The 23,232-nt window shown below is 44.3% G+C and overlaps 2 protein-coding genes across 2 annotated transcripts in view; both read left to right on the top strand.

Moving 5' to 3' along the window:
• Positions 1-23,232, top strand: part of LOC308664633 (uncharacterized protein) — a 67,193-nt gene that overhangs the window by 16,569 nt on the left and 27,392 nt on the right. The window lies entirely within an intron of this gene.
• On the top strand, positions 7,211-18,059 carry LOC308661378 (uncharacterized protein; the record flags this gene model as incomplete). The annotated part of the gene is made up of 5 exons (XM_081316299.1): positions 7,211-7,375; positions 7,603-7,702; positions 7,828-7,904; positions 8,781-8,910; positions 15,727-18,059. 5 exons carry the CDS (start codon positions 7,211-7,213, stop codon positions 17,286-17,288), a joined length of 2,034 nt encoding a protein of 677 aa, XP_081172425.1. The 3' UTR covers positions 17,289-18,059.

Genomic DNA, 23,232 nt, shown 5'->3' with positions numbered 1-23,232 from the left:
AGATAAGAGATAAAAATATAAATAAGACTAGGTGTTATAATTTTTTGGGGGAACCAAAAGATCCATTAGATCTTATTTTCGGGAAATTTCTTACGTACAGCAGGCGAGCACGCATAAGCAGGACGATGTTCAATATAAACAGCGGGCGTTGCCTACACATGGGGTGGAAACGCAGAGCTTCAACGTGCAGTGGCAATTGATCCAACCTCAGAGCGTGGGGGTGGACCATCTACTGGTTCTGAGAGTGTTCAGGGAAAGGGGGTGTGCATGCCATTCATGTGCCAACCCAGCCCGTGGCCCTTGGGCAGCAAGAGGAAGGGAGCGGGGGTACCCAGGCAGATGCTCCTCTGGGTGGAGCTGTGGTTCTTTGCCCCAGGGACACTAGGGGGCTGTCTTCCTGGCACCACTGGCCAGCTGCTCTCACTTCTCCCAAGCATTTCTTTGCTTTACTTGCTTTCAAGCTCCATCATGTATCTCTGCTTCCGTCACATTTCTCTGCCTCCGCGTGCAGAGAAAAGTTTGTGGGGCTAAAAAAAAATAGATGGTCCAACTTTGCAAGATCTTTTTTTCACGAGAAACTGGAAGATCTGATTGAACTTTTTTAGTTCCACAAACTTCTTTTGTTTCTTCATGTTTTAGTCTCCAGGCCTTTGATTATCTTAGTTGCTCTTCTCTGAACTTTTTCCAAGGTCTCAACATCTTTTTCGTAATATGGTGACCAAAATTGGATGCAGTATTCCATGTGGTCTCACTAGGTTTTTATAATGCGGTACTAATACTTTGTGTGATCTTGATTCTATGGCTGTTTAATCAACCCAGGATTGTATTACTTTTTTTGGCAGCTGCTGCACATTACTAGCTCATAGTCAAGTGATCGTCTACTAGGACTCTAAGGTCCTTCTCACAGTTACTATTTTTGAGCCAGGTCTCACCTAATCTGTACTTATATCTCTCATTTTTCCTGCCTAAATGTAAAACTTTGCTTTTCTCCACATTAAAACTTATTTTGTTGGATAGAGCCCATTGTTCAACTTTGTCAAGATCTTTTTGAATCCTGAACTTGTCTTTTGGGGTGTTGACTATTCCTGCCAGTTTACTGTCATCTGCAAATTTGATGAGTTCCCCTTCTATTCCGTCTAAGTCATTGATGAAGATATTGAAGAGCACTGAGCCTAAGGCAGAGCTTTGTGGTACCTCACTGCTTACTTCTCTCTGTGTGTATGTAGTACCATTGAGGTCTATTCGTTGAGTACAATTTGTCAGCCAGCTACAAATCCATCTGGTGGTGATGTTGTCTATTCCACCTTTTCCTACCTTACCAAGCAGTAGATTGTGGTCTACTTTGTCAAATGCGTTACTGAAATGTAAGTATACTATGTCCACAGCGTTTCGCTGGTCTGCTAATTTGGCCACTTTATCAAAGAAAGAAATAAGATTGGTTTCGTATGATCTGTTTTTAACAAACCCATGCTGGCTACCAGTTATAACTTCGTTTGCTTCTAGTTGTTCGCAGATCTGTTTTTTCAGTATTTTCCCAGGATCTTCCCAGGTATTGATGTTAGACTGATTGGTTTCCTGGGTCTGTTTTTTTTTTCCTTTCTTGAAGATGGGAACCATATCAGCCTTTTTCCAATCCTCAGGTACTTCCCCAGTGCTCCAGGATTTTTGAAACATATGCTGCAATGGTTCTGCGATTATATCTGCCAGCTCTCTGTTTAGAGGCTGCTATGGGGTTGCAGCTGTTTATTCAAATATTACTCCTGGATGATTCTGTGTCAAAATGGAAAGAAGGCACCAATTCCAGTTTTCTGCCAGTTATTGTCCAATGTTTCATTACAAAAATGGAACAGAGTGGCAGTCAAAGAATAATAGACGATAATTGTACTTTTCTTTTTATTCATGATCTAGCAGCATCCCGGTTTCGTTAAATCAGGGGTCTTCAAGTTGGCCTTTTTCTGATTCCCAGAATTCCTTAGTCAGCGTGCCTGGCTGAGAATTCTAGGAGTTAAAGTACACAAGTCATAAAATAGCCAAGTTTGAAGAGCCCTGCCTTAAATTCTACAGACAGCTTTCCTACTGATATTTTCTGAGGGTGTTTACCATTCAGTCCCTAAATAAAACACATTTCTCCTCTTCTTTTTCTCTCCTCATAGTATTTTAATGATATATTCTCTTTTCCATAGTTGCTTCCCATCCTTCTGCAGTTCCAACTTTTTTCCAGTCATAGATAAGACACTGCTTCCCCCTTTTCATTTCTCCTCCAAGGAGCCTCCTTGTGAAGTAAAATTTCTGGAACATCCTCCAGTTTCAGCTTTTTCTACACTTTGGAGTGTTTTTTTCTTTCCCTTCAGCGTCCTTTCCTGGGTCCAAAGCAGCTGCTTGGCTTTCCCGGTGATTCTGAGACACCCAGAGCCAAGAATTGGACAAGGGCAGCTGCAGATACAGAACCAGAGAAACAGAAATACATTTTCCCAGTTGTGGCTTCCCTGCCCATGTCCCATCTTCCTCCCCTTCAGGCTGGAGTTTGCAACAACCGCAAGACACAAATAGTGTTTCTCAAAGAGCTTCCTGGTCCTCGCCCATCAGTTTCTGAGTGGATTTGGGCCCATTTTGAAGCCTCCTTCAATCTCTGGGGATCTTTCAGGTCGAGTGTTCTTGAGGGAAGCGAGTTGAAATCCACCACAGAGATTTTTTTCTCCATGTCCACAAACGGTGCCTGGATAGGAAGATGGAAAAGACGCCGCCTCTGGAGACACCGAAGCCATTGACACTGTCCTTTCCTTCTCCCATACCCATCATCCCTGCCCTCCTCCTCGCCTCAGACGCGCTCCTCTTTCCCGCCCTTTCGGGTAATGCTGACATTACGCGCAGAGTCCACCAGAGAGCGCTCTCAGCCTCAGCAGGGAACTGGGCACGCGCAGGACTCCTCCGCTGGGGCAGAGCACCCGTGTTGCCCGGAGAAATCGTAGCAAGCGGCATCCAGACGAGACTCCCGGTTTACACGAGTGGCGGTTTTGCCCGTGCAAAGGGATCCTGTGCTGGAGGCGAGCGTGGAGAAGGGCCAAGTATTCCCCCGAGGTGGGAGTCCGGAGTCCCATCTTCCGCTGCCTCCTTTTCCATGTAGGGGTCCGGCAAGGGGGCGGGGGAAGCAAAGGAGAGAAATGGGAGTCGCCAGAAGGGAGGGGCGGTTTCCTCCCATTTCCTGGGGCAGCCTCTACATGGCAGTGGGAAAAGCGCGGCTGGCCGGAAGTCCCGCTGCCTGCTCAGGGTGCAAATGCGGGGTGGAGGACCGGGACCGGTGCGTGCCTCTTCCCACGACCTCAAAGAGGCTCTGCCGGCAGACAACGGACGCAAGTGGGACTCAGATGCAACATTCGCGCCCTGTGCCCGATTGGACCGGTGTTTCCCAAACCTCTTGGAAGTCTGGGAATTGATGTCCATGTTTATCTTCATTTGTCCGTATTTAGAAAAGCGTGGATTAAGGCTAAGAAGTTGGGGAAGGTGTTTGTCGGAGTGGCATGAATCAAAAGGTCAGGTTAGGCTGTCAATGGCTCATTCATTCGGGGGTTCGTCCTCTGTGTATCCGATGGTGGCTTGTTAATTCAGGCATCTCAAGTTCCCAAAGGGGTTTGGGCCAGAATAATTAATGGCGTTTGAGTTTTTGATAAAAGTTGATCAAGAAGGATTCATCAGGGTATGCCCCAGCTGTTAAAGGTCAAATACCTAATAGGATTCCAAACTTTCTTCCCTGATATTATTATTTTTGTAAGATATTCTTGTTATATATTTTTTCGGGGGAGGGGGTGCATGGATTGACGCTTGTTAACTTAGTCACCCTGATTTCCTGGTACTTGCTTTGGTTTTCCATTTTGGAAATAGAGGCTGCAAATCTTTAGTGCACTTTTGTTGTTAGTTGCAAAGTCGTGTCCGACCCATCGCGACCCTATGGACAACGTTCCTCCAGGCCTTCCTGTCCTCTACCATCTTCTGGAGTCCATTTAAGCTCACGCCTACTGCTTCAGTGACTCCATCCAACCACCTCATTCTCTGTCGTCCCCTTCTTCTATTGCCCTCAATCTTTCCCATCATTAGGCTTTTCTCCAGTGAGTCTTTCCTTCTCATGAGGTGGCCAAAGTATTTGAGTTTTAGCTTCAGGATCTGGCCTTCTAAAGAGTAGTCAGGGTTGATCTCCTCTAGGACTGACCGGTTTGATCGCCTTGCAGTCCAAGAGACTCGCAGGAGTCTTCTCCAGCACCATAGTGCACTTTAGGTACAGTATATAGGTGGTACCTTGCTCAATAGTAGTAACAGAGTGAATCGTGGATGATCAGTTAAATATGAGTTAGCAGTGTGTTGCAGCTGCCAAAACAGGCAACACAGTGCTAGGCTGTATTAAGGAATAGAAGGATAGAATCAAGATCACATGAAGTGTTAATATCACTTTACAATGCCTTGGTAAGGCCACACCTGGAATACTGCATCTGGTTTTGGTCACCACAATGTAAGAAAGATGTTGAGACTCTAGAAAGAGTACAGAGGAGAGCAACAAAGATGTTTAGGGGACTGGAGGCTAACGTTTAAGGAACAGTTGCTGGAATTGGGTATATTTAGTTTAAAGAAGAGAAGGACTAGGGGTGACATGATAGCATTGTTCCGATATTTCAGGGGTTTCCACAAAGAAGAGGGAGTCAAGCTATTCTCCAAAGCACCTGAGGTAGGACAAGAAGCAATGGATGGAAACTTAGAGAGAAGCAACCTAGAACTAAGGAGAAATTTCCTGACAGAACAATTAATCAGTGGAACCACTTGCCTCCAGAAGTTGTGAAAGCTCCAACACTGGAAATTTTTAACAAGACACTGGACAACCATTTGTCCGAAATGGTGTAGGGTTTCCTGCCTGAGCAGGAAGTTGGAGTAGAAGACCTCCAAGGTCCCTTTCAACTTTATTATTATTATTATTATCCCACCAGGCTCAAGGTTGACTCAGCCTTCCATCCTTCCGAGGTAGGTAAAATGAGGACCCAGATTGTTGGGGGCAATTAAGCTGACTTTGTAATAATGCCGCTTGGGGTGTGTGTGAAAGCCCTAATAAGCAGGCATATACATAGAATGAAGGCTACTGCTAAGCTTGTAAGCCGCCCTGAGTCTTCGGAGAAGGGCGGGATATAAATGGAATAAAAATAAAATAATAAAAAATTATTATTATTATTATTATTATTATTATTATTATTATTATTATTGTTGTTGTTGTTGTTGTTGTTGTTGTTGTTGTTATAGTTAAGAGGGTGGATGAACATCACTTTAAGGTGTTCTTTCAAGCCCTGTGTTTCATGTGAGCTTTGCCCTTATGGCTGGTAAACCAGTTTGGGGTCAAGGCAAATTGTGTGAAGCAGCCTTTGTGTTGTAGTATGTTCCCAAAAAGCAAGCACTGAAATACAGGAATTGAGCAACCTAAGCCAAGGTCATTTCCTTGGCATTTTATTTGATGTGAACTCAACATTCATGACATCGTTAGAATGTTGTTCCTTCCCAGGATTATTTCATTCAATATTATTCTATGTTAGGATCGTCTTCCTTTTCCTCATTAAGATCCTTGACAAAAGGTAAACTTCTCTTTCTTGGGATGAGTGGTTTTTGGAACTTTCTCCTTTTCTCTTCTCTATGGCTCCAGTTACTTACAAACATACAAATCTAAAAACAAGAAATGTCTAATGCCTAAATGTCTCAATATGAAGCACAAGAAATGTGTCAAAATTCTGTATTTCATTCCAGTTTCTTAAGCACTTTGAGTTCTGGCATCTTGTATGCCCTACGCACAGTCACTCATGCGCTCGTGACCTCCCGGTTAGACTACTGCAACGCTCTCTACATGGGGCTGCCCTTGAGGACCACTCGGAGGCTTCAGCTGGTGCAGAATGCAGCTGCGCGAGTTGTGATGGGAGTCTCCCGATACTCCCGTGTAACACCTCTTCTCCGCGAGCTGCATTGGCTTCCAGTTGCCCTCCGGGTGAGATTCAAGGTGCTGGTGATGACCTATAAAGCCCTACATGGCATGGGTCCGGATTATCTTAGGGAGCACCTGCTGCCAGCATCAACTTCCCATCGTCCTGTGCGCTCCCATAGAGAGGGCCTCCTTAGGGTGCCGCCAGTTAGGGAGTGCCGGTGGGTGATCCCCAGAGGGAGGGCATTTTCTGTGGGCGTGCCTGCCCTTTGGAATGATTTACCTGTGGAACTCCGGACCGCCCCCGATCTGCGTTCATTTCGCTGGGACCTGAAAACCTGGCTTTTCGATCTATCAGGCCTGGACTGAAGGGGTTTTAGCTTTTTAATATTGTTTTAATTGTTGGGCTTTAATTAATTTAATTCATTTTAATTTTATATTATCTTTTTATATTGTCTTTTATATGCTGCCCTGTAAACCGCCCTGAGTCCTTCGGGAATAGGGCGGTATAGAAAACTAATTAAATAAATAAAATAAATAAATATATGTTCGTAAATGTGGAAAAAAAGCTAACTTGCCCTTCACAGGAAAAAGAAATTGAAAATCCACCAAATATAAAACATTTGTTTTATAATCCAGTATAAAATATTCCATGTCTTGATGTAATCTAGGACCATATTTTACAGCTCACTTGATGGACAGATAGACACACAAATACCCAGAAGATCCATGTGCTCAATACTATTGCAATCCTTTACCAGCTTTCCTTTCATGAGGAGTCTTGTTCAGTGGTTAAGTCTACCACCTTCTCATTCTTTGAATTTATTTTCTTTTCCATCTCAAATGCAGAAACTAGAGGTATCTCAACAACTTTCCTAACCACAAAAAGTCAACTCTTGGGTGAAGAGCGTGGATACCCTTTGTAGTCATTTCTGCAGCTACTGAAATAGTCCTATCTATTGAAAGGTGTATGGAGATACACAAGATTCCTTTGGCCTATATGGAATTTCCTTACAGGACAGACAAAGGATGCAGAAACAAACATTAGCAAGTGAGGGAACTGGAAAAGTCCCCTCTGCTGTTGACCCTGGCATCTATGGAAAGATCTAGAAGATCCTGGAGAAGAAAATCATCATCTTTTCAGAGATTCAGCCCTGGAATTTCAGAAACATCCAATACCGGGAGACTGAAGATCCCCGAGGACTTTGCAGCTGACTCCACAACTTTTATACCGAGTGGCTGAGGTTAGAAAAGCACAGTAAAACCCAAATGTTGGACTTGGCTGTACTGGAGCAGCTGCTGGCCCTTCTGCCCCCACAGAGGGAAAACTGGTTGCGGGAGTGTGGAGCAGAGACCAGCTCCCAAGCGGTGGCCCTGGCGGAAGGCTTCCTCATGGGTCAGGCAGAGGAGCAGAAGGAGCAAGTCGAACTGCAGGTAAGAAACCTTCCCTACTTCTTTTGGTCTTCATAATATGTGGAAATGTTTCACTAGTTCTTGAAGGACATTGTTCCATTATCCATTCTAGAAGACAGAGTGGAGACAGGTGTTCCTTTGTTACATTCTAGGCTCATTGATTGATATTGTGGGATTGAAGTTGGTTTTAGAGAACAAGAATCCACTTCATATTGTGTGATGTCTTATTCAAGTCTTTCCCTCTGCAGACCAGAGATCCTATGAGAATCGGGAATTCTTCAAATCCCCCTCAAGAGCTGTTTTCCAGGAGGGTCTATCAGCAATCCGCAAGTCAGGATATCTCAGATGGTAATCAAAAACCCATCCATTCCTAAGAGAGGTCCCAGCTATCTTACCTTCTCTACATCTCCTCTTCTGTAGAATGCCTCCTGCCATTTTATTAATTTTCCTTTTTTAAAATTCTGTCATCACAGGGAAGAATAAAATAAATTTGACTCCTCTCTATGGTTCTGCTGAAAGAGTGGTTGAATCTGCAACTCAAGTAAGAGAGGTATAATAAAACAAAATGTTTTCAATGTTAGCATTTGCTGAATAGTGATCCTATTAGTAATTCTTTGAAGGCTTCTCAATAATAACTGAAATAATCACATTAACATCTAAATTGCCTTGTTTATAAGAAAAATAGTGTCACCAGTTTTTATGATTCTTTGGCGTGGAATTGTGCAATAGTAACGGAAAGAATGACATTGACACTTTATACCTTCTAAAACGCCTTGTTTATAGCCAGTGATAAGAAAAATAATGGCACCAGGTTAAAAGATGAAGCAGACTGTTAAAATCCAAAGGGGGTGGACAGATCAAGGTCCTTCAGCCTTTAAAGGAATTTCTAATGCTCCAATTTGTGCCTGGAATTTGGGACCAATAATTCCAGCTTTGGAAAGGATGAGAAATGCTCTTCCCAGGCAGATTTCTCTTCTTAAGCCATTGGGTTGGAATACAAGCAGTGGGTTCCTTGTAGTCTGAGGAGCAGCCGAAACAGGGTTTGTCTCTGACACCCATGAAAATCCCTGGGTGCCTCTCATACAACTTTAATGACGGTTTTGGGCATGGATAGGATTGTTTGCTCTGGGGACACCACAAGCCTTTTACTTAAATTGTTGAAAGCACCATCACCACAATCCCCGCATTTTCTTCTGCAAACACTGGTTTGATTGTAATGAGAGATAGGTGGGGATTCCAGTAGATGCTCTCCAGATGCCGAAAGCCTTGCTGATGGATGGGAATAGAGAGACAGACAGACCCAGATGAAAAGTGGGGTTCCTTTCACTGAATGGCCTGAAATGTATATCTTTGCTTATAATCACTTAAAGAATAGGACAGATCTTGAAAATCTTACTGATTTTTCTTCTGTTTTCTTCTTATTCAGGAGGGTCTCGTGTCCTTTAAGGAGGTGGCTGTGTATTTCTCCGGTGAGGAGTGGTCTCTGCTGGATGCTGACCAAAAAGCACTATATTGGGAAGTCATGCTGGAAAATCATCGGAACGTGGCCTCTTTGGGTAAGAATATGCTACTCCCCAGTCAGTTTGCTTGGGACGTCTTTCTGTAATCAGATATATTAGCCTGTTTTATTATTATTTTATTAAAGGAATTTTATCAGAATAAAAACAATACAAACTTTGAAGTGTAAGTAAAGAAAATAATTGAGTAATAAGAAAGAAATACGATAAAATTAAGAGAAGAAAGAGAAAAGACGAAGGGATAAGTTAAAATTTGTCCCGTTTCTAAGGTTACATCATTGTTTCCCTTATCCATTCGAACCTTTGAACACACGTTTGATGATAAGATCATTTTTTTTCTATTTTTCAGCAAAGTCCATGGGGGGTTCCAATCACTAATAAATATAGACACTATCCTTATCTTAATCAGAATCAATTTAGTCATCACTGAGAATTCTATCATCTTCCTCAACCATTCCACAATTCTACTTATTGTAGAACCCTTGTGTATAATAATCTCACTGTGGCTGTCATACTCAGAAACTATCTTCTAGGACTTTTCATTAGTCCCAGTTGGATATTAATCTTTAAACTTCTCTGTATCACTGAATGTCTTTGAATCGAAAGTTTTCTAGCTTTTTTACAAGTCCACTAAAGCATGACAAAACGATCTTTTGTCCTGTCCACATTTCCAGTGTAAGTTTGAGGTACATTTATACACTTTTGAATGTTTTTCTGCTGATTTTCACATTCCTCAGCCTATTGAGAGGTTTTAGCAATTACATATTCATCATTTCTATGCAATTGAGATTCAAATTCTGCTTTATGTTGTTGAATACTGTAGTTCCCTTTATCTAGCTAGAGTCTTTCTGATATGAAAAATACTGACAGTTACATGTCTATGGCAGGGTTTTTCAACCAGTGGTACGGGTACCACCTGTGGTACATTGCACCTGGCAGGTGGTACGCGACCATCCTAGAGAAGTGGTAGCCGGGGAGGGGAATGAGCTGAATCGGTGGAAGCACCGCACAAGCATGAGTGAGAGATGACTGGAGCTGCAGGGCTGTCAGGGCTCAGCGGAGGTGCCAGGATCAGCGCCAGGCTCCAGCTGGAGCTCAGCGCTGATCCCCGCACTTCTGAGCCTAGAAGAAGCGCCGATCAGCTGGAATGTTGCAGCATCTCCAGGGTCTTGTGATTTACATTCAGATGCTTGGCAACGGATTCATATTTATGACGGTCACAGTGCCCCAGGGTCATGTGAAGTGACCAAAACCTGCTGCAACCACCCAGCAGATGGGGGGAATAAAAAACAAACACCCTCCACCTCACCCCTGCTGCCAGTCCTCACAACAATGAAAACCTCAGACAGGAGGAAAAGCGTCTCCGGGCGGACAGGCAGATGTCTTGCTCAGCTGTGGTTTCGGGGGGCACCTTTTTCAATGCCATTGTAACTTCGAACAGTCACTAAGCGAACTGTTGTAAGTCGAGGACTACCTGTACTTCACTTTTTTCCCTTTTTTTTTGGTCATCACGTTTTTGACACCTTGCTAGCCGGCTGGTGGTACTCAATTGTTGCCATATCCTAAAAGTTGTACAATGGGTGAAAAGGTGGAAAAGCCCTGGTCTGTGGAGATTCTCAGTGATCCAGGTCATAGTTGTCCCACAGGTAGTTTTTCAAGAGATAACTGGACTTTCTTGTGAATAGAATAGAACAGAATAGAATAGAATCTGGAAGGGACAATGGAGGTCTTATAGTTCAGGCTCCCGCTCAAGCAGGAGAACCTATAACATATAAGACAAGTGACTAGTCTCTTCTTAAAAATCTCCAGCGATGGAGTGCCCATGATTTCTGAAGGCAAGCTGTTCCACTGGTTAATTGCCCTCACTGTCAGAGAGTGTCTCCTGAATTCCAGGTTGCTTCTCACTTTGGTCAGTTTCCAATAATTGTTTCTTGTCCTGCCCTCTGTTGCTTTGGAGAATAATTCAACCCCCTCTTCTTTTTTGCAGCCCGTCAAATACTGGAATACTGCTATCATGTCACCCCTATTCTTTTCTTTAGATTAGCCAAACACAAGTCCTGCAGTCAAAGAATGTTTTAGTCTCCAGGCCTTGGATCATTTTAGTTGCTCTTCTCTGAACTTTTTCCAAGGTCTCAACATCTTTTTAGTAGTATGGTGATCAAAATTGGTTTGCAGTATTCCAGGTGTGCTCTCAGGGTTTTATAAAGCAGTACTAATACTTTGTTTGATCTTGATTCTATGCCACTGTTTATTCAACTCAGGATTGTATTAGCTTTTTTGGCTGTTGCTGCACGCTGCTGGCTCATTTTCAAGTGATCATCCACTGGGACTCCAAGGTTCCTCTCACAGTTACTGTTTTTGAGCCAGGTCTCGCCTAATCTGTATTTATACCTCTGATTTTTTTCTTCAAAGACATTTTGTTTCTTATCCAAGAAATTTCTTCAGCTCTGACTGGATGGTTGGGAATGGAAGGCTTTATATTCCTGGCAGACAGATAACTTTTCATCTGTGACAGGCTGCAGTTCCCATCACCTTCAGGAATCCTGGGCAATGGAAACTTTACGCCAGGCTCCTCGCAGCTGAAGCAGTCCGGCTGCCGCAGGGTCAGGTTGGCCATTGCATGAGACGTGGCCGATCCCCATCCTCCAGGTCTGCCACACATTGCGGGACCAGCTGTCTGCAATGGCTAACCTCATCCCGGGCGAGCCGGATTGCTTACAATGAGAGGCTGCATGTTACTGGAGGACAACTGCAAATGGCACCTGTGGATCCCTGCAGCTCCTGGAGGCTCTGAGCACTGTTTTTGGCTCTGCTCGGTTTCCCACCCTACCCCCCCCCCGCCAACCCAATCTGGTGGGCAGGATTGCCTTCCGCCTTTCTCGCTGCTGCATTGTCAGTGGAATTTGTGTGTGTCAGCCTTACTGTTTTTGGCTACATTTCAGTGCCTGGCCGGCTGTCTCGGATTAACTGCAGTGCGCCATGGAAAGAATGGCTGAGGTTTGGGGGATGGTGTATCCTCATTTGTATCATGGCTCCGTCCAATTGCCGTGCCGGCTCTCAGGAGGGCAACATCACCTGCCAATGCAACGGCAGGAAAGGCAAAAAGTAATCCTGGCCACCAGATCATCCTGGCTTGGGTGGTGTGGGAAACCTAGCAGCACCAAAAACAGCGCTCAGAGTCTCTTGGAGCTGCAGGGATCCATGCGCGCCCTTTCCAGTCGTCGTCCTGCAACATGCAGCCTCTCCCTGTAAGCAATCTGGCTCACCCAGGGTCATCTTGGCCGTCGCTGGAGGCTCATCCCATATGTGTGGCGGACCTCAAGGATGGGGATGGGCCACGCCTCCCGCGACAGCCAACCTAATCTTGGGCGAACCGTATTGTGAGGAGCCTGGTGTAAGGTTTCCATTGCCCAGGCTTCCTGAAAGTGATGGGAACTGCGGCCCACCACAGCTGAAGAGTTTGGCTGAGCCGCCAAGTTGAATACACCTGCAAAGCACTAGTGTGCCCCGAGCGAGGAACCATGAGGTTTGAGGGTGCAGGTGTATTTCCACGGCTCATGCGCAGAATTCAGACCACGCCTTCCCATTGGCTATCAAGGAGGCTAATTGTAAATACAAAACATTTTTTTAAAAAAATAAAGGGACAGGTAACAATGTTGATGAAAGTAAATGAAAAGGCAGTTTCCAAAGCCTTCCTCCCCCACCGAGGGAAACCTGAGTTGCCTAGGTGGGGGCGCTAGCTGGGGCCTTGTGATAAAAAAATAAGATATCCCCAGAAAATAATCCCTAATGGGTCTTTTGGACCAAAATAAATATAAGATCAGGGCTTATTTTCCAGGAAACACGGTAGCCCTTCCCCTCTGTTGAGAGAGGGCTAACCCAGGTGGCCTCACTGCTCTCTAAAAGAACACAAATGGCCAGTTCTCCTCAAGGAGTATAAAACCTTCCATTCCCACCATCCATTCAGAGCTGAAGAAGCTTCTTGGATGAGAAGCGAAACCTCTTCAAAGAAAAACAACAAAGCCCAGTTGCCTCTTCAAAAAACACCTTTGGAACTGACATTGACAGCACATTCAGAAAGTATTCACTCCTCTTTCATGTCTGTCAATTTTGACATGATGCAGACTGATTCTACAGTTCTTGAAATTCATTTTTTTCTCATTAATGTACACTTAAGTACCCCGTAATGACAAAGTGAAAACAGAATTTTAGAGAGGTCTATAAAGTTATTTAAAAGAAAAAAACCTGAAATATCACATTGGCATAAGAATTCAGACCCTTCACTCAATAGTGTGCAGCAACTACAACCTCGATTCTTTTTGGGTATGACATGAGTTTTGAACAACTGGATTGGGGGATTTTCTGCCATTCTTCCTTGCAAATCCTCTCAAGCTCAGTCAGATTGGATGGTGACCATCGGTGGACAGCCATTTTTCAGGTCCCTCCAGAGATGTTTAATAGGGTTCAAGTCAGGCCTCTAACCGGGCCACTCTAGGACATTCACAGAGTTGTCCCTAAGCCACTTCTGTTTTGTCTTTGCTATGTGTTTAGGATTGTTATAAGGTTGGAAAGTGAACCTTTGGCCCACTGGAACAGGTTGTCTTTCAGGATGTCCCAAACCTGGTTCCATTCAGCTTTCCATCAACCTTGACCAGTCTCCCAGTTCCAGCTGCTGAAAAACACCCCCACAACATGATGCTGCACCGCTATGCTTTGCTATTGGGACTGAATTGGGCAAGCGATGAGCAGTGCCTGGTTTCCTCCAGACATAACGTTTAGAATCGTGGCCAATCAGTTCAATTTTGGTTTCATCAGACCACAGAATCTTGTTCCTCATAGTCTGAGACTCCTTGAGGTGCTTTTTTGCAAACTCCAAGCAGGCTTTCATGTGTTTTGCACTGAGGAGAGGCTTCCGTCTAACCACTCTGCCATAAAGCCCAGATCGGTTGAGGGCTGAAATGATGGTTGTCCTTCTGCAACTCTGTCCCATCTCCACACATGACCTCTGGAGCTCAGTGAGAGTGCCCATCGGGTTCTCGGTCACCTATCTTACTAGGGCCCTTCTCTCCCGATTGCTCAGTTTGACCAGGCAACCAGCTCTTAGAAGAGTTCTGGTTGTGCCAGGCTTCTTGCATTTGAGAATTATGGAGGCCACTGTGCTCTTAGGAACTTTCAGTGCAGCACAAATTTTACTGTAGCCTTTCTCAGATCTTGCAAAAATCCTTCTCTGAGCTCCGCAGACCTCATGGCTTTTGCTCTGCTACAGTATGCATTGTCAGCTGTGATGCCTTTCCAAATCATGTCCTGTCAATTTGATTTTCCACAGGTGGACCCCAATCTAGGTGTAGAAGCATGTCAGCAATGATCAAAGAGAAATAGGCATAAATTTCACATGTTATTGGAAAGGGTCAAGTGTGTGAAGCTTCTCACGTCATACTCAAAAGGTCTCAAGGCTGTAAATGCTGCCAAAGGTGCTTCCCTAAAGTATTGAATGAAGTGTCTGAATACTTATGCCAATGTGATATTTCAGGTTTTTTTCAAATAAATTTACAGATATTTCTTTAAAAAATTCACTATGTCTGTAACGGGTATAGGTAGTCCTTGAGTTATGAGTGTAATGAGCCTGCCCATTCCACTTGTAACATGAAAACTCGTAGAGTTAAGTGAACATGAGGTATCTCAGGGTGGGGAAGGCCATGGGGGGCTTAGTGTTGGAACAGGCCCCCAAGGCCTCCCCAACTCACTAAGATACCGCATGCTTCCCCCTCCCTTCCTGCCATGCCAGAGTTACCCAGAAAAGATCCATCTTCTATCTGCTGGGGTTCCTGCTGCCACCTGGTGTCAACGCTGCTAACACCGGATGTTCTTGCTTTGACAACAGATGGAAATGCAGCTATTGCTTTTAGAGTTAGTTGATGCTGGGAGGGGGAATGTGGATGAGTCTAGCTAATCATAACAATACTAACTTAGCTGTGGAATCCCAAGGTCATTGGGCCCTGAGTTATTAGAATTTTGATGGGCTGGAGAGCTGGGGAGAAAGCCCACGCTTCAAACTAATTGGGGAATGTGTTTTATGACTGTTAATTGGACGAGGGAATTGTGCTTTCTAACATTGTACCAAAGTGAGGGGAATTTAGTTTTTGATTTCAGCTATGTAGTGCTGATATTAGATTTCTCAAATAAAAGATTCTTTAAGGTAAATATACCTTGAAGTTCTTTTGAAGAGTTTCATCTGTTGGAATCATGAAACTCAGATTTAAGGCTGGGGAATGCTTCCGTGCACCCCCCGTGGTCTGAATTGGGCTCCAGAGGCCTTTTCCAGGTTGCTGCTGCCCAGATTTGAGGCTGGGGAACACTTCCGTGACCCGCCCACAGACCAGGACTCCACAGATGTTTTCCAAGCTGCTGCTGCCCGGATCTGAGGCCATCGAATGTTTCTGCAGCCTCCCCGCGGCCCGGTCAGGCCTGGAAAATGCCTACGAAGCCCAGATCGGAAAACAGGGGGTGTGGGGGGGTGGAAGCGTCCTCCTGCCTTAGATCTGGGTGGCAGCGGCCTGGAAAATGCCTCTGGAGCCTGGATCGCCTTGCGGTGGGGAGTTGAAGCGTCCTACAACCTTAGGTCTGGGAGGCAGCCGCCTGGAAAACGTCTCTGGAGCCTGAATTGGGCCACACGAGGGGTGCGGAAGCATCCCCTGGCTTTAGATCCGGGCGGCAGCAGTGTGGAAATTTGAAATCAGGCAAACTAAATCTTCCCCTTTCTTTTGAACCTTGGAGAATTTGATATTTATATGTTTTTCCTTTTCCTGTACAACCCTATATTCATCTTCCAAAACTTCATTTTTCTTTTCTGTGAAGGTAATAATGTGGAGGAAAATGAAGATTGTGGGAAACTATTCCAACTGATCAGTCGTGGATACAATAAGAAGAACCCTACAATTCTAATGGAAGTAGAAAGCCATGAGATAAACCAGTCAAATAATTGGAATCGGGAAAGGCCTTATAAATGCATGGAGTGTGGAAACAGCTTTACTAACAGTAGAGAACTTACTTCACATAAAAGGATCCACACAAGAGAGAAGCCCTACAAATGCACAGAGTGTGGAAAGTGCTTGAGCTCACTCAAAAATCTTTCTGTACATAAAACAATCCACACAGGGGAAAGGCCTTATAAATGCATGGTGTGTGGAAAGACCTTTATTCATACCACTCATCTTAGTTCACATACAAGGATCCACACAGGAGAGAAGCCCTATAAATGCATTCAGTGTGGAAAGAGCTTTAGTCAGAGCTGCAATCTTACTTCCCATAAAAGGATCCACACAGGAGAGAAGCCCTATAAATGCACGGAGTGTGGAAAGAGCTTCACTTGTAGTACTTCTCTTACTTCCCATTACTGGATCCATACAGGTGAGAAACCACATAAATGTATGGAGTGTGGAAAGAGCTTCACTTGTAGTACTTCTCTTACTTTGCATTATCGGATCCATACAGGTGAGAAGCCATATAAATGTATGGAGTGTGGAAAGAGCTTTGCTCGTAGGAGCAGTTTTGCTCACCACAAAAGGATCCACACAGGGGAGAAGGCCTATAAATGCCTAGAGTGTGGAAAGAGCTTCACTAAGAGCACTGAACTTATTTTCCATAAAAGGAACCATGCAGGGGGAAAACCATATAGATGCCTGGAGTGTGGAAAGAGCTTTGTTAAGAACTCTCAACTTATTTACCATAGTAGGACACATACAGGGGAGAAGCCATATAAATGCATGGAGTGTGGTAAGGCTTTTATTACAAACAGTTATCTTAACTTCCACAAAAAAATCCACAAAGGGGAGAGGCCTTATAAATGCATGGAATGTGGAAAGAGTTTTTCTAAAAACAGTTATTTTAACACTCATAAAAGGACCCACACAGGGGAGAAGCCCTATAAATGCATGGAGTGTGGAGAGGGTTTCATTTGTAGCACTTCTCTAACTTTCCATTACCAGATACACAAAGGACTGACACATAAATGCATGGAATGTGGAAAGAGTTTTTTTACGAACAATTATCTGAAGAGACATAAAAGGATTCACAGTAGGGAGAAGCCATATAAATGCATGCAGTGTGGAAAGAGCTTTATTAATAACTGCCACCTTGTTTACCATAGTAGGACACATACCGGGGAGAAGCCATATGAATGCATAGAGTGTGGAAAATGCTTTTTTGTCTCTAGTAGTCTTAACCGCCATAAAAAAATTCACACAGGGGAGAAGCCTTATAAATGCATTGAATGTGGAAAGTGTTTTTCTACGAAGAATTATCTTAACACCCATAAAAGGATCCACACGGGGGAGAAGCCGTATAAATGTATGGTGTGTGGAAAAGGTTTTATTGGAAACAATTTTCTTAAGTCCCATAAAAGGACCCACACAGTGTAAAAACCCTATAAATCTGTGAAATATGGAAAAGGCTTCAAGAAGACCAATGGCCGAATGTTCCATAAACTTATACATTTGGATGAGACTCTCTTTAACTGTTAGGCTTAGTTGTTGAAATATATCCATTTCCTAATTACATCTACTGAATTTTTTGACTCTCACAATTGGATGCCTCAGAGTGATGTGTTTATTAATGGAAACCAAACACTGCGCATGTAGTGTTTTAATTATGAACAGTGGATTTTTGTAGCTACTGTCATTTGAAGGCCACTAATGCATTTCACATAAATAAAAGAACATCTTTTTTTATTCATGTTTATCCTATTTCCAATTGGATTATAACAAAGAAAGCCCAAATTCCCAATCAAACTTTATAAAAGTTTAATTTTTGAGAGCAAGCATAGGGCTTAGCTAGCAAAATGTCAATCCAGCCAAGCTATGGGAAAGGCATTAATCAGGAATGAAGTCAGATGCCTATCTTCGCTTTCTTTGAAGTTCTCAAGCAACTGCCATAACTAGGGGGTAGGGGACATTTGGTAGAGGAAGAGTAAAGAATCGTGTGAGAATTTGGGGAGTATGGGCATTAACAGAAGCTAAAGGTACCAAATTGAGCCATCTGCCTGCCTTCAAAGACACCAGCCCTGGGAAAGGAATAGATACCAGGTTGCTAAAGCATTGGACCAAAATTGGATTGGACTGATCTAGCCAAGGGAAGGTCTTTGGACATTGGAGATTGCTTTCAATATATGGTTTTTGCTTGCCTTGCTTATGCTGCACTCAGTATCTCTAGTTAAAGTATTTTTCTCTTAACATCCATGGAATCAAAGGTCATTCTTCCTAGGGAGTAAACTGGCCAGTCTGACAAAAGAGTTGCAGAAATAATTACTACATATGAATTATCAAAATAAGTGTAATGCTAAAGAAGATAAGGGACGCGGTGGCTCAGTGGGTTAGGACGCTGAGCTTGTTGATCAGAAGGTCGGCAGTTTGGCGGGTCGAATCCCGAGTGCCACGTAACAGAGTGAGCGCCTGTTACTCGTCCCAGCTTCTGCCAACCTAGCAGTTCGAAAGCATGTAAAAATGCAAGTAGACAAATAGGGACCACTATGGTGGGAAGGCAACAGCGTTCCGTGCGCCTTTGGTGTCTAGTCATGCTGGCCACATGACCACGGAGACGTCCTCGGACAAGCGCTGGCTCTTCGGCTTTGAAATGGAGATGAGCACCGGCCCCTAGAGTCGGAAACGACTAGCACGCATGTGCGGGGGAACCTTTACCTTTACCTTAAAGAAGATAACGTATGAATAGAATGGTTTAAGTAGCTGTTGTTTTACAGTTAAGCTTTTTATAGCTGTTGGTTGTTGTTAGCTGAGAAGTGTCCGGCCCATCGCGACCCCATGAACAACGCACCTCCAGGCGTTCCTGTCCTCTACCATCTTCTGGAGTCTATTTAAGCTCAGTGACTCCATTCAGCCACCTCATTCTCTGTCATCCCTTTCTTCTCTTGCCTTCAATCTTTCCCAGCATTAGGCTCTTCTCCAGTGAGTCCTTCCTTCTCGTTAGGTGGTCAAAGTATTTGAGTTTCAACTTCATGATCTGGCCTTCTAAAGAGCAGTCGGTTGATCTCTAGGATTGACCGGTTTGATCACCTTGCAGTGCAAGGGACTCGCAGGAGTATTCTCCAGCACCATAGTTCAAAGGCCTCAATTCTTTGGCACTCAGTCCAACTATAGCTGTTGGTAGAAGTTATATAATGAATTGGAAGATGGTGAAATGAAAAAGGTCTTGGGATTTTGTGCTAAAAATGTTCAAAAAGGAAAGTGATGGGACAGTGTAACATCAGATCTTCTGTGACTTATGCTCAATCCTACAAAAGCTCCACTGGATTTACACTCTCCACCTCAGTGTATTTAGTTTGGACAAGTGGCTCAGCTGAGAATGTATCCCAGTGTTGAGTTGGAAAATGATTGGTCTAGAGATTTTAGATTATGGTCTACTTTGTCAAATGCCTTACTGAAATGTAAGTATACTATGTCCACAGCGTTTCGCTGGTCTACTAATTTGGCCACTTTATCAAAGAAAAAAATAAGATTGATTTGGTATGATCTGTTTTTAAGAAACCCATGCTGGCTACCAGTTATAACTTTGTTTGCTTCTAGCTGTTCGTAGATCTGGTTTTCTTCCAGTATTTTCCCAGGATCTTCCCAGGTATTGATGTTAGACTGATTGGTTTCCTAGGTGGTTTTTTTTCTTTCTTGAAGATTGGAACCATATCACCCTTTTTCCAATCCCCAGTGCTCCAGGAGTTTTGAAACATATGCTGCAATGGTTCTGCGATAATATCTGCCAGCTCCTTTAGACCTCTGGGATGTAATCTGTCAGGTCCTGGTGATTTATATTCGTCAAGGTCAGATAGGCGTTCCCTTCCCATTTTCTTGCGTAACAGGAAGAGAGAAAAATAAGCAAGGTCAAGTTAGCATTCAGTTTACAAGTAAGGAGTGGGAGTTTAAGTGTGTCTAATATTAAAGTTTTTGTGGGGAAAAACAATTGCTGTCTTTGCAACTGCTTACTGTACAAAAATAAGAAAAGCCCTAATAATCATTAATAAGCAAATATAATTGGGAGGATTTGGGTGGGGGACAAACTTCTGAGTTTAGAAGCTGCTGTGGGGTTGCAGCTGTTTATTCAAATATTACTCCTGGATGATTCTGTGTCAAAATGGAAAGAAGGCACCAATTCCAGTTTTCTGCCAGTTATTGTCCAATGTTTCATTACAAAAATGGAACAGAGTGGCAGTCAAAGAATAATAGACGATAATTATACTTTTCTTTTTATTCATGATCTAGCAGCATCCCAGTTTCGTTAAATCAGGGGTCTTCAAGTTGGCCTTTTTCTGATTCCCAGAATTCCTTAGCCAGCGTGCCTGGCTGAGGAGTTTTAGGAGTTAAAGTACACAAGTCATAAAATAGCCAAGTTTAAAGACCCCTGCCTTAAATTCTACAGAGAGCTTTCCTACTGATATTTTCTGAGGGTGTTTACCATTCAGTCCCTAAATAAAACAGATTTCTCCTCTTCTTTTTCTCTCCGCGTAGTATTTTAATGATATATTCTGTTTTCCATAGTTGCTTTCCATCCTTCTGCAATTCCAACTTTTTTCCAGTCATAGATAAGACACTGCTTCGCCCTTTTCATTTCTCCTCCAAGGCACCTTTTTGTGAAGTAAAATATTTATTTATTTATTATTTATTAATTTAATTTGTATACCGCCCTTCTCCCGAAGGACTCAGGGCGGTGAACAGGGCAATACATAATAAAAAACAAGATACAAACATTAAAAAGTAATTAAACAACAATGCCCGTAATAAATTAATACAAATTAAAAAGTTAAGATCAATTTATAAAACCCGACCACATCCCATCAGGCCAGGGCAGCTTGTTCAAAGAGGTAGGTTTTAAGATCGCGCCGGAAGGAGCGGAGATCAGGCGCCATCCGGAGCTCGACCGGAAGATGGTTCGATAAATCCGGCGCGCCCACAGAGAACGCCCTCCCCCTGGGGGCCACCAGTCGGCATTCTTTGACCGGTGGCACCCTGAGGAGGCCCTCTCTGTGGGAGCGTACTGGGCGGAGGGAAGTTGACGCCGGCCGCAGGTGCTCCCCAAGCTATTCCGGATCCATGCCATGTAGGGCTTTGTAGGTCATTACTAACACCTTGAATCTCACCCGGAAGACAACTGGAAGCCAATGCAGCTCGCGGAGCAGAGGTGTGACATGGGAGTGTCGGGAAACTCCCAACACAACTCTCGCGGCTGCATTCTGTACCAGTTGGACCCTCCGAGTGGTCTTCAAGGGTAGCCCCATGTAGAGAGCCTTGTAGTAGTCAAGACGAGAGGTCACGAGCACGTGAGTGACCGTACGTAGGGCATCCCGGTCTAGATAGGGCCGCAACTGGCGCACCAGGCAAACCTGGGCGAAGGCCCCCCTAGTCACAGCTACTATATGGTCTTCAAGGGAAAGCTGTGAGTCTAGGAGGACTCCCAAGTTGCGAGCCCTATCTACAGGGGGTAATAACTCACCCCCCATAGCGAGGGGTGGAATATCCTGAATATCCCGAGATGCCGGTATGCATAGCCACTCAGTCTTGTCAGGGTTGAGTCGAAGCCTGTTCCTCCCCATCCAGACCCGAACCGCCTCCAGGCAACGGGACATCGCGTCGAGGGCATGACTGGGGTGGTTTGGGGTTTCAGCTTTTTCTACACTTTGGAGTGTTTTTTTCTTTCCTGGGTCCAAAGCAGCTGCTTGGCTTTCCCGGTGATTCTGAGACACCCAGAGCCAAGAATTGGACAAGGGCAGCTGCAGATACAGAAAAAGAGAAACAGAAATACATTTTCCCAGTTGTGGCTTCCCTGCCCATGTCCCAGCTTCCTCCCCTTCAGGCTGGAGTTTGCAACAACCTCAAGACACAAATAGTGTTTCCCAGAGAGCTTCCTGGTCCTCGACGTCTGACCGCCCATCAGTTTCTGAGTGGATTTGGGCCCATTTTGAAGCCTCCTTCAATCTCTGGGGATCTTTCAAGTCGAGTGTTCTTGAGGGAAGCGAGTTGAAATCCACCACAGAGATTTTTTTCTCCATGTCCACAAACGGTGCCTGGATAGGAAGATGGAAAAGATGCCGCCTCTGGAGACACCGAAGCCATTGAGACTGTCCTTTCCTTCTCCCATACCCATCATCCCTGCCCTCCTCCTCGCCTCAGACGCGCTCCTCTTTCCCGCCCTTTCGGGTAATGCCGACATTACGCGCAGAGTCCACCAGAGAGCGCTCTCAGCCTCAGCAGGGAACTGAGCATGCGCAGGACTCCTCCGCTGGGGCAGAGCACCCATGTTGCCCGGAGAAATTGTAGCAAGCGGCTACTCTTTCTCTTCCTCCCACCGGGGCGTAGACGGGAAGCGCAGAGGCTGCCGGGAATCCTTGCGGGAAGGTGCATCTAGACAAGAATCCCGATTTACGCGAGTGGCTGTTTTGCCTGTGCAAAGGGGTTCCGCGCTGGAGAAGGGCCAAGTCTTCCCCCGAGGTGGGAGTCCGGAGTCCCATCTTCCGCTGCCTCCTTTTCCATGTAGTATTACAAAAGGCTGTTTTAGAAGGGTTAACTGGATTTGAAATTGTCAAAAGGGTTAAATACTTGGGGGTTTATTTGTCACCCTCAAATGCAAAGTTATATAAAAATAATTATGAAAACTTATGGGGTAAAGTTCAAAAAGAATTGGACAGCTGGAAAAAGTTACAATTGTCATTACTGGGAAGAATCGCAGCAGTGAAAATGAATGTTCTGCCGAAATTTCTGTTCTTATTTCAAATGATACCCATTCTTTAAAAGGACTCAAACTTGCCTTAAATTCTACAGAGAGCTTTGCTACTGATATTTTCTGAGGGTGTTTACCATTCAGTCCCTAAATAAAACAGATTTCTCCTCTTCTTTTTCTCTCCTCGTAGTATTTTAATGATATATTCTCTTTTCCATAGTTGCTTCCCATCCTTCTGCAGTTCCAACTTTTTTCCAGTCATAGAATGCTTCCCCCTTTTCATTTCTCCTCCAAGGAGCCTCCTTGTGAAGTAAAATTTCTGGAACATCCTCCAGTTTCAGCTTTTTCCACACTTTGGAGAGGATTTTCTTTCCCTTCAGCATCCTTTCCTGGGTCCAAAGCAGCTGCTTGGCTTTCCCGGTGATTCTGAGACACCCAGAGCCAAGAATTGGACAAGGGCAGCTGCAGATACAGAACCAGAGAAACAGAAATACATTTTCCCAGTTGTGGCTTCCCTGCCCATGTCCCATCTTCCTCCCCTTCAGGCTGGAGTTTGCAACAACCGCAAGACACAAATAGTGTTTCTCAAAGAGCTTCCTGGTCCTCGTCTTCATCAGTTTCTGAGTGGATTTGGGCCCATTTTGAGGC

This window comes from Vipera berus, assembly GCF_964194415.1.
Source record: "Vipera berus genome assembly, chromosome: 2".
NCBI lineage: Eukaryota > Metazoa > Chordata > Lepidosauria > Squamata > Viperidae > Vipera > Vipera berus.
The sequence above is the reverse complement of the archived record's forward strand: the minus strand, read 5'-3'. Positions and strand labels throughout refer to the sequence as shown.